At 44.6% G+C, this 10,145-nt stretch overlaps 1 protein-coding gene across 3 annotated transcripts; it reads right to left on the bottom strand.

The window, feature by feature from the left end:
- Positions 1 to 3,359: 3,359 nt before the first annotated feature.
- On the bottom strand, positions 3,360 to 9,773 carry MARCKS (myristoylated alanine rich protein kinase C substrate). 3 transcript variants are annotated; one of them, XM_040350263.1, is made up of 4 exons: positions 9,715 to 9,773; positions 9,244 to 9,292; positions 8,927 to 9,035; positions 3,360 to 5,388 (listed from the first exon to the last, which is right to left on the bottom strand). In XM_040350263.1, the coding sequence occupies exons 3-4, from the start codon at positions 9,026 to 9,028 to the stop codon at positions 4,618 to 4,620; spliced, it is 873 nt and encodes a 290-aa protein (XP_040206197.1). In that variant the 5' UTR covers positions 9,029 to 9,035; positions 9,244 to 9,292; positions 9,715 to 9,773; the 3' UTR covers positions 3,360 to 4,617. The 3 variants fall into 3 exon arrangements, with proteins under 3 accessions (XP_040206197.1, XP_040206195.1, XP_040206196.1); XM_040350261.1 differs by lacking the exon at positions 9,715 to 9,773 and having other exon boundaries at positions 9,244 to 9,468; XM_040350262.1 differs by lacking the exon at positions 9,715 to 9,773 and having other exon boundaries at positions 8,927 to 9,469.
- Between the last annotated feature and the right edge of the window lie 372 nt (positions 9,774 to 10,145).

The following is a 10,145-nucleotide window of genomic DNA, read 5'->3' as shown; positions in this document are numbered from 1 at the left end:
GGAGCAGCGGTGCATGGCAAAAGATCAGTTTCAATTCCCTTCTTTGTGTTGTAGGTTTATGCCAGCATTTCTCAATTGTTACTGTCCATAAAGCAGGGCTTGCACGATATACAATTTTCTTCAAGAAAAATCTGTCCCTGTCTAACAAAAAGGTACAAACTTATTGTTGGGTTAACAGTGGATGGCAACATCGCCTTTTTTAGATCCAGTTTGCTCAACAACCAAGTATGTTAGCATTACCAAAGGGGTAACTGTCTGAAAAAAGAAACATACTGCAGCATTCACCAAGTAACCTGAAAACAGTATTTTGTTTTTAATGGTCAACCCAGATAATTAAGGCTCCCCCCCCCCCTATAAACATGTGCTACATTTGGGGAAGATAGCCACACTATACTGCAAAAGGGTTTCCACTTATTTTACAGATGTGATCAACATATGTCAAACAGGAGGCCACACACTGCTCAACATTTAGTTGGTTCTTGCTGAAGTTCTATTAGAATATGGCCATTTTTATTGCGGCAGAGCAGAGGTTTAAAAACCCTGTCAGCGTAGAAGTATAAAGCACCAACGTCATCTTGTGTTAAGGTGTGAATGATGGGTCTTTTATCTCCATCTTTGCAACAATACCCTAATGCCTTTGCTCAAGAAATCTGAGCATAACTGGTGTCCTAAAATGTCAGGCTACTTTTTCTAGATCAGCGACGTGTCTAGTATTAGAGCAAGCAAACTCGGTGTGCAAATAGACACCCAACAATCCAAGTTTCCAGATTTCTATCCTGGCCTTTTTCTAAATATCGTTCCAGAGCTGCACATTTGCCAAAAAAAAAAAAACCTACCTAAGGAACTTCTCCCCCCAGAGATCTTTGCTATGACAGCTCCAATACCTTTTGTGACAGATCCAATTTTTAACCCTTAAAAGGGGGTTATTAACCCTTGTGATTTTTTTTCCCCCCTTAATGCATCATTTGCATTAAGGTGAACAAAAAAACCCTCGACACTGACCAGCCCCCATTTTACTCACCTGAGCCTGTTCATTCTGGCGCGCTCTACCTCTCTGCCAGGGGTCTCGGCTCTTGATTGGATAGATAGCAGCGCAGCCGTTGGCTCCTGTCAAATACAATGACGCAGGTGTTGGGAGGTCGAGTCTGGCATTCTGTGTCTATGGACACAAATGTAGACTCGGGAGTGCACCCACAAAAGGTTTACAATGACTAAATGAGCACTTTCTCCTGTCAACTCACTGCCCTATGATCTCACCACCACCTTCCTACTCCATTAGAGCCCCCCCTTAGACCAGAGTAGCCAATGCCAGGCCAAGGCTCAGTCACGGGGGGGGTTTAATGGAATATAGTGACGTTTATTCACCCAGATGCCCAAAACTGATTGAAGGCAGTTTACCAATTGGTCTCCTGCAATTGGATGGTGCTAAGGGAGAATGGATTTTTTTTTTTTTTTTTTTTTTTTTAGAGAGTACACCTTTCTTGTGGGGGTGGAGGCACTGAATGGCCAAGTGAGAGTCTGACTGTAGGTATTGGCTTTACATTGGAACATTTAAATACGTTGTGAGGCAAAGCCAAACATATTTTATTTACATGGGTAAGGTAAAAAAAAAAAAAAATTAAGTAGCTGCATGGTATTCTTACCAATCCTACTTTATTTAAACCCAAGGAGGAAGAGAAAACCTCCCCTTCCCAAAAACCAAAACCTGACCCCATTCCATGTGGCACATTCTCTTGGCAATGTGTGCGCCACCTAAAAACCCACTGTGGCTCCTATCACTTAATTTGTGATGCCCTTTTAATGACCCACCTTTATGGGCATGTCCATTAATTGGAAAAAAAAAAAGCTTCCACGTGAATTTTTTCAATTGCAAGTTATATTAACTGGTTGCCAAAGACAGCACATCTCGGATTTTTCCCTTCCCAATAAGTTTACCAAAAAAAAAAAAAAAAAACTCATGCCACAGAAAATGGGCCAGTTCTTTCTACCAAGCATCATAAGTGGCATCAAGTACTGAAATATTAAGCCAGAGAAACATACCAGGAAAGACTATCAAACGTTACAAAAGAGTCAACCAATATCATGTAAGGGGGGGGGGGGGGGAGAAAAACTGCACAGTCAGACTAAGCATAGATTGGTCATTTTATTTATTACTATGAAGTAAATGACCGAACAGAAAGCAGACAAAACCCCATGCCACTGGGTAGCCAACTGCAGCCTAAACTATGGCTTGTGTGGATGAAAAGGGTATTTACATATACTACAGCAGCAGACCAGTGTTGGCCATCAACCAAAGTTTGTCTTTAGGACAATACCCATTAGCTAAAAAAGGATGCACTACAATCAACTGGCCATCTCCCCCAAACACATACTTCTATATACCTTAATGTGAAATGGTTTCATTCATCCAACAAATGATCTGAATTTGTGTACAGTGTAAACCCTAGGTCTACAATAAACTATGGTGAACCTCATTAAATAAAGTCAAGGAACAACCGTCTTGGATAGCTTTTGTTGCCCTACAGAAACCCTTCTTCAAAAATATGCTGGCTGCTAAAGGCCAACACAGCTTGCCTGACCCAACTCCTCTCCAGGAGACTATGGGAGGGGGGGGGGGGGGGTGATTTACCAAAACTGAAATGCAAAAAATTGATGCAGCTGTGCATGGTAGCTCGATTGGTTCCAGTGCAGAGATGCACCAAATTATTCACTCTTCAGTTTTTGTAAAAGCAATCCCTACGATTCTCAATCTGGTCAAGAGGCAATAAGTGGAATGAAAATTCTAGATCACACTGCAGCCATAAAGAAAATCACTGATTTGAAAATAAGTAAAAATATGCCCAGAATGCTTTGTTTTTATTCATTGCTACACTTGGAATGTGTACAAGCATTGAAATGTAAAGTAGGTTTCCATACCCTGAAGCAACTTTGAAGTCTTCTTCAGGATAGGCATTCTAGTGAGGAAAAAAGAAAACCCTCACTTCCTTTGGATATACAAAGACCTATTATACATGTGAGGATTAAGCATTTGAAAAGGAGCCCCAAGGATGGATGAAGCTGCTTTTGTTCAGGTTAGTGCTTCCCAAACCTGTCCTGTGGGACCACCTAACCGGCTGCAACCAGTACCTAGTTTTACACATGATTGCAGCCAAACAAATCTACCTGCACCTCATCACTTGCCTATACAGATCCTGCCAAAACATAGCAAACACAATACCAACTAGATTTAGAAGGCCACTATAGTTATGGACAAGACAAGGATGAGACATGCAAATTAGTATTAAAAAAATAAAATTACATGAAAACTAGTCAAGTAGGTGATTAGTATTAAACTATATGCCAAAGAAACACAAAACATGTACATTTTATTCACATTTATTTTTCGCTTTTAGTGTGCTCACAGAAAATTAGAACACCTTAAGCAAGAGTTTAATAGCAATTTTGTAAGCAAAGTTACATTCCATCTCTAAGTCAAATTGGTCAAAGCTTCTCCAGTATTTACAAAACATGAAAGACAAAGATGCTACACAAAAAAACATTGCATCTGAAGTTTTCCTTAAGTTTTTTTTTTTTCTTTTTTTTTTTAAAGACAACTGGAAAAGAAAGCATTGCCTGCTGTAATCAAAAAAACATACCACAGTATAAACAGTAACCATTCCACTTATCACAGCTTTTGTTGAGTTTAAAATTGTGTGTTTAAAAGGTCCAATATGACTGCAGTTTTACAAAAATGGGCAGGGTGGAAGGAGTTGCAAACTTCATGTGCTTTTGGATATCAAGATTCCTTTTATACAATAGTCACAGTTAAAAACACCCTGCTGGTAATACATAATTACATTTTTATTAAGGTCATAAACCAGCAATAAACAATAAAGCCTATACAACTCGTATTTTCTACTTTAATCACCGACTGATACAGCTAACATGAGATAAGTGAAAAGTTCCTATGGTTTAAATGAATTACTAAAACTATGATCTGGGTATTGATTTTATTTTTTTTATTTTGCTTGCCATCTTAGTCAAGACCTTTAGTGTTGTAAACCTTGTAGAAGGTTGCCCTCAAAATATTCATTACTTTCTTTTTTAAAAGAAAAAGAACAAAAAAAACAAACAAAAAAAAAAAAAGAACAGAAACCTGACCCCCATTCCATGTGGCACATTCTCTTGGCAACGTGTGCACCACCTAAAAACCCACTGTGGCTCCTATCACTTCATTTTTGATACCCCCTTTAATGACCCACCCATCTCCTTCATTATGGGCATGTCCATAAATTGACAAAAGAAAAAAAAAAAAAAAAAAAAAAAAAAAAAAGTGTATACATTTTCATAAAAGATGCAAAGTACGCAAAAACATTAATACTGATGCAAAAAGGATCGAGGCCGGTGACTGCTGTAAACTCAACACGGCCTGTTGGAATGGTGGTAACAGAATGATTTGAGATGGGATCTGTAAAGGAGGAGAAAACAAACAAAAGACCAAAAAAAAAAAAAAAAAAAATATCTTTAAATCAATCCCTGGCTGTAGACAAGTTCTCCAAAACCAGTACCTGGCACCACTCCAACAAACAAACAAGGGGAGAGAAAAAGTCCTTTGATTATCTCAAAATTGCCATCTCTTTACTCTGCTGACTCGGCTGCTGGACTGGATTCAGATGTAGCTTCCTGTGTAGGAGCTGCTGGTTCTTCAGCTTTTGGTGCCTCTGGTTCAGTGGATGGGGCCTCTGGAGCAGCAGCGGCAGCAGCAGCCGGGGCCTCTTCTGTGGGTTTTTCCTCAGACTTTGGCTCCTCAGCTGGCTTTACCTCTTCTGTGGGCTTTTCTGGTGCAGGCTCTTCAGTTTTGGTCTCCTGGGGCTCAGGTGAGGCAGCTGCCACAGCAGCCTCCTCTTTCTTTTCTTCTGTGCTGCTGGCAGGTGCCTCTTCCTGGCCTGGTTTTGCCTCCTCATTGGCTGCCTCTGGAGTAGCTGCAGGAGCATCCTCCTTTGCTTCCTCACTGGATGCAGCTGCTGCCTCAGCCTCTGCTGCTTCATTGTTTTCTTTTTTGTTCTTTTTGAAAGAAAAGCCACTGAGCTTGAAAGATTTTTTAAAGGAGAACCGTTTCTTTTTCTTCTTGGGGGTTTCATTGCTGGTGGAAGGTGTAGAAGTGGAACCAGCTTCTTCTGTTTTGGCAGAGGCCTCGCCTTCAGCTGGAGAGGCTGGTTCTGTGCTTTCTCCCTCGGCGGACGCAGCAGCTTCCTTCTCTGGGGCGGACTCGGCGGCTTCTGCTACTGCTACTACCTCCTCCTTTGCCGTCTCCTCGGCAGGGGCGCTGCCGTTAGCCTGGACTTCCTCCTTTTCTGCCTCGGCTGCTGCAGGAGATGCATCACCATTTGCCTTTACGTGCCCATTTTCCTGCAGGAGGGAAAGAACACAAAAAAAGGGATCAGTTAGGGGTACCAGTGGTTACATAATACCCACTACCACTGGTGTCACATAAGTAATTACCAAGACTTTAAAATGGCAGAGGCGAATTGTACATTGAGCCTTAGGGCCCAGTTTCTTTTTAAAGTGCAAGTTCACCTTTACAGAAAATCTGTAAGATGAACTTACACTGAACCCCCCCCCCCCCCCCCCCCCACTGTACCCGAGGCCGATGATCACCCGCTATGAGACATCAGGTCGACACCTCACTGGTCCAGGGATTTAAAAGCCCAGCGGCTTAATCTTCTAAACATACCTCGTAAAGGACGGCGCTGACCAATCAGAACCCACCTAGCCCATCTTGCTAGCAGGGGAGAAGAGAGAAAGCTGCAGGGATTTCTGGACCAGTAAAGTGGCAAACCAATGTCTCAGCGGATGATCGTGGGACTCTGGTACAGTGGGAGGTGGTCCAGTGTAGGTTCACCTCACAGATTTTCTGTAAAGGTGAACTCACTTTGAGCCTTAGGGCCCAGTTTTCCTGTTTAAATTGTAAGTTCACGTTTACAGAAAATCTGTAAGGTGAACTTACACTGGACACCCCCCCCCCCCCCCCAGCACCCAAGTCCCACGATAACCCGCTGGGTGACATTGGGGCGCCGCTTTACCGGCCCATAAATCCCGGTGGCTTGCTCCCTTCTCCCCCACTGACAGGTTTGGCTAGGCGGGTTCTGACTGGTCATCGCCATCCTTTATAAAAAGGTACATTTAGGAGAATAAGCCACTGGAATTTCTAAATCCCCGAACCGGTGAGGTGTCGACCTGATGTCTAGCAGGTTATAGCCAGCCTCAGGTACAGTAGGACCAGGGGGTCCAGTGGAAGTTCACCTTACAGATTTTACAAAAAACAACAAGGGCTTGCTCATACTGGGGTCCATTTACTAATACTGGAGTGTGCAAAATCAGGATCATGGAAACAAATAAGCTTCCAGGTTTTATGGTCAAAGCTTAAATGTAACAAACTGAAGTTAGAAGCAGATTGGCTACTATAAACAGCTGCATCAGATTTTGCACTCTCCCGTATTAGTAAATCAACCCACCAGGTCTGGTGACCTGCATTTTTCCAACACCAAGTGCACATAGAAAATAAAAATGAGCCTTGTACACATGGAAACACAGTAACGCATATAAATGCAACACAAAGCTTCTAAACATGCATGTTCCTGCACATGCATTTCTATGTGCATTACAGTGTGAAGGGACCCTGAGGGGGCAGAGGCCAAAGGCAACCATACTAGGGTATTCGTGTATGCCTCTGACATAATGGGCTTAATTCACAAAGCTTTACCAATCGTAGTAATCTTTATTTCAAACCTCATTGGACTCAAACAGCTATTTTTTTGCAAATCTGATCCTTATCCTGGTGTTAAGCTATGTGAATGGAGCCTCGTCTCAGATGACAATACAATGCTTCCTGTGCATGGCCATTAGGAAATCTGAGACAAGCATGAGATTGATTTACTATAGGACAGAACTTTATGGGGCCCCAGGCAACGGCTCGTTTTGCCTTTATTTCACTGAGAGGGCGAGTACATGGAAGCTGGAGGGGACAAACAACTGCATCCTATAAGGCCCCTTCACACGTCTTTATTATATATGAGAAGCGTGCTTTGTTCTCTCCAGTCACAATGAACTCTGAGGTAACAAGCAGCACACCAGTGAGGCTACTCAGAAATGTGTTTACTACTGCTTTCTGGAAGGGCAGTGACACAGCCAGCCGTTTCATCTCATTAAAAACACGCCAGCATTAGCCGCCTTTCCCACAAGGGCTTCTATTTTAGCAATCAATAGCGCCCACATGGCGTTACTGAAAAGCATATCGTTTCCCTCCATTCTCCTTCGACGCCTCCGCACAAGCTATGTAAGCCACGCGGCCAGCAGAGGGCGCTGTCCCTCCACCAGCCAGCACAATGCTCCGGGGAGCTTCGCTTCGGCTGCCAGTGCATTAGGTCCCAGATCACGCCTTCTTTGTAGCAGCAGCAGATCCAGCGAGGAGCCAACACAGACAAAGCCTGTGTGCTTTCCCTCTCCTACTACAAGAGATAGAGAGCGAGAGAAAGAGGGGGCGCACTCTACACAATGGCGGAGAAAGACCCCTCCCATACATCGCACTCTACACTGCCATACACCATTCCTCATTACAATAAAGAGATCCCAGCCTGGAGACGGATCATCATACATGGGGACACATGTTGCTGCCGGAGCGGGATAATGCTCTGCAGGGCTCCATCCCAATACTAGACTGATCGGGGCCATCACCCCCACAATATACCATCACACATCGGATAATTAACCCCCCAATAAAAAGAGGGGGCAATGCCCCCAGTAAAGGGGCGATCACCCCCACAATATACCATCACACATCGGATAATTAACCCCCCCAATAAAAAGAGGGGACAATGCCTCAGTAAAGGGGCGATCACCCCCACATCGGATAATTACCCCCCCCCCAATAAAAAGAGGGGCAGTGCCCCCAGTAAAGGGGCGATCACCCCCACAATATACCATCACACATCGGATAATTAAACACCGCCAATGCCCCAAGTAAAGGGGCGATCACCTTCAAAACCCCATCTGTGATAAAGACAATCACCCCAAATACCCTCAGCGATCGGACAACCACCTCCTATAAAAGGGGACATCACCCAGAAATCAGTACAGTTACCCCCAGTAAAGGGACAACCACCTCCAATACCCTGTGATCTGGATTCTTAACCCCCCCCCCCAAAAAAAAAAAGAAATCTGATCAAACCCCCCCCCCCCAATACTCTAAAATGGAGGCAACTACTACTCTAAGGGGGGCGATCGCTCCCAATACCCATTGGCGATCAGAAGAATTATCCCTCCATTAAAGGGACAATCACCCCCAATACCCTCTGAGATTAAACAATCACCCCCCCCCCCCCCCCCCAGGGACTCGCTCCCAATAACCATCCGAGATCAGGACAATTAACCCTCCAATACCCTGAGATCGGGGCAACTACCCATCCCCCAGTAAAGGGGGGCGACCGCTCCCAATACCCATCTGAGATCAGAACAATAAATAATCACCCAATAACCCCATATGAGATCGGACAATGGACCCCCCCCCCCCCAAATATAAAAGCCTCATCAGATCACCCACCCCAAACAGTCCCCGATTGCCCACTGCACCCATTAGACTGGGGCAAGCAACCCCCCCCCCAAAAAAGAAATCCTGGTGGGGTCAGCCAACACAATAAAAGCCCAGATCCCCATCAGAAGATCGTGGGCAATCAACCCTTATACATGCCTGATCACTTCAGCCCCCACATGAGATCGGGGCAATCACCCCCAATAAAAGCCCCCAGAGATCGTGGGCAAATCAGTCCCTAAAAAAGCAGACCGACCCCCCCCCCCCCATCAGAGATGATTGATGTCCCTCTCCGATCGCTGGGTAGACCGAGCACCCCCCCCCCCTCCTATCTCCATACAATAGATCCCCTCCATTTACCTGGCCGTTTGTCTTGGAGGGAGAGGCGGCTCCAGCTTCCCCGGGCTTGTCTGCGGTGGCGGCTTCCCCTTTGGCTCCGGTCTTAGAGAACTGGGCTCCCATGGCTGGTCTGTATATCCAACAAAAGGCAAAAAACGGGGGTCACCACCAAGAGAAGAATAAAACACCCGGACAGAGAGAAGAGAAGGAGACAAAGAGATGATGGTGGTGGTAGTAGTAGCCAACAATAGAGAGCAGAGCCGGAGGATCCTCTTTGCACCAGGAGAAGAAGGAGGAGGAGGGAGAAGACAAAGTGAGAGGAGATGGAGGATATTCACCAGTATGAGCTGGAGGCACCCACAAAAACACAACGACCACTCGGGGATCCTTAGGAAAAAAAACAAAAAGTACTTCTCAGCACACACATCAATAAAAAAAAAAAAAAGGCAACGAAATATCCGTGAGGTTAGTAGCCGCGCTGGATCCAACAGGAAAATGGAGAAATCTCCCCGCTCACTAATAAGATGCGGAGTCCAACGCCCAAGTGCACAGATGAATGGGCTTCCCAAGGCATGACGGCAGCCCAGCCCCGCCACAGCCAATCACAGCGCGCCTACACAAAGGAGGGGGCGCGGCTTGCAATTTGGGCAGAACAATGCAGCCCCAGCATTGCAAAAATAAAAAAAAAATCTAATCACTAATACAAATACCATATTTACCAAAAAAAAAACTGCAGCCAAGATCGGGAAAAGAGAGCAATTAAACAGGAATGACCGTGTATGCCCCCCTAATAACACAAACATACTCACTGCTTCTTTTTGTGTTTGCTTATTAGTACACAATGAGCTGGGATCCGATCAATTTATATGGGGCTTGTCTGCCATCACTCCTCCATCGCTCCCAGCTGATCCATCAACAGATTGGCTGCCCCCCCCCCCTTTTTTTTTTTAATTGATGATTGCAGATTTTATTAAAACCAAAAAAAAAAAAAAAGAAAAGGGGGGGCAGATTTGTGTTTCAGATCAGGAGGATGTCTGTTGTCCAGATGTGAGAATTTCACATTTCCTCTACATCTAACTGCACATCTTTTCTATTTCTCTTCCCAGCCTAATGAAATGCTGCTGTCCAATTATTTCTGATTTGTTGCCACCCAATGGAGGATGCCTTTTTTTTTTTTTACAATCCCTAGCAGTTGTGTGAAAGTGATGGAAGCGCTGTCACCTCTCTTGGCAGCGTAGGC

Source organism: Rana temporaria, chromosome 4 (assembly GCF_905171775.1).
Source record: "Rana temporaria chromosome 4, aRanTem1.1, whole genome shotgun sequence".
In the NCBI taxonomy this organism is placed as follows: domain Eukaryota; kingdom Metazoa; phylum Chordata; class Amphibia; order Anura; family Ranidae; genus Rana; species Rana temporaria.
Note: the sequence above shows the minus strand (reverse complement) of the source record. Positions and strands in the feature narration are given on the sequence as shown.

Coding starts and splice junctions, on each gene's coding strand:
- MARCKS (XM_040350263.1), bottom strand. CDS start 9,028: ATGGGAGCCCAGTTCTCTAAGACCGGAGCCAAAGGGGAAGCCGCCACC. Junction 5,389..8,926: donor CCTCCAAGACAAACGGCCAG/GTAAATGGAGGG, acceptor TCCCTCCTGCAG/GAAAATGGGCACGTAAAGGC.